Below are 1032 nucleotides of genomic sequence, written 5' to 3' on the forward strand. Positions count from 1 at the left end.
CCATCAATTAAATTATGATTAAGGTGAAAATAATTACACCATTGTTAAGACAGTGACCATTATGACATCACAATACCTCTCTTGGAAACAATCCTCTTTGGGGTGATGATGATTCTCCGTTTTTCTTGTTTTGGGCTCTGGGAACATAAATGTTGATTACCTACTGAGTTTGGAATATACTGTGGGGTATTTACAAAAAAACATCTACGCTGACCTGTGCTAAACAGCGCTGGTGTTCATTTTTCTACCCATTACCTTATTAGGTTTGTAGGAAACCGAGGATTTCCGCTTGAGTGGTTTTCTCGTTGGTTTTTCTTTCAACGGACTTTTTGCCAACGTTTGTTTCGGAGAAGATTCTTTGTTCATCACAAAAGTTGCTGAAATAAAAGAACGAATAATTGTAACTTAATTATCCTCACATGGCCCGAAAACGACAGTTGTATAACTCGAGTGTTCTGTTTCATACACCTCGTGCCCGCTTGTGAGTTACCACGTATGTAACTTATTTATCCTCGCATGGCGGGGCAACAACAGTCGTTATAACACAGATGTTCTGTTTTATACACCTCGTGCCGCACTGCCGCTTACGAGTTACACGGGTGTTCTGTTTAGTTAATTCAATTTAAATTTGCGTTACAAAAGACATTAAATTATGGTGACATGTATGCCACACTTTCATTCATCAACAAACCCACAACCCACCTGTGCTGCAGTCACTTATATTCATCACCTCTTGTTTTACTTCAATGTTTTCCTCTGGATAAAAACACCATTATTTGACATTAAGAATAAGGTTCGTGAATATTGAAAGCAAGAGTTTAATCCAAATCCAAGAAAACTTTATAACAAAAACTAAACTTTTTAAAAGTTAATAAAAAAAAATTCGTACCGTTCGCTAAAACTTTTGCGCGAAATTCTTCAAGCAGGCTCATGTCTGCCGCCGAGTGGATGATCTCTGGTTCCACCGTGTGAGTGATTTCTGGTTCCATCGTGTGGGTGATCTCTGGTTCCACCGCGTGGGTGATCTCTGGT

The 1032-nt window shown here is 38.9% G+C and overlaps 1 protein-coding gene across 1 annotated transcript; it reads right to left on the reverse strand.

The window, feature by feature from the left end:
- Nucleotides 1–24: 24 nt before the first annotated feature.
- On the reverse strand, nucleotides 25–1026 carry LOC108950303. Its single transcript, XM_018815730.2, has 4 exons — nucleotides 890–1026; nucleotides 703–756; nucleotides 256–377; nucleotides 25–137 (listed from the first exon to the last, which is right to left on the reverse strand). The coding sequence occupies exons 1-4, from the start codon at nucleotides 987–989 to the stop codon at nucleotides 60–62; spliced, it is 354 nt and encodes a 117-aa protein (XP_018671275.2). The 5' UTR covers nucleotides 990–1026; the 3' UTR covers nucleotides 25–59.
- Nucleotides 1027–1032: the final 6 nt, after the last annotated feature.

This window comes from Ciona intestinalis, unplaced genomic scaffold (genome assembly GCF_000224145.3).
Source record: "Ciona intestinalis unplaced genomic scaffold, KH HT000099.2, whole genome shotgun sequence".
In the NCBI taxonomy this organism is placed as follows: Eukaryota; Metazoa; Chordata; class Ascidiacea; order Phlebobranchia; family Cionidae; genus Ciona; species Ciona intestinalis.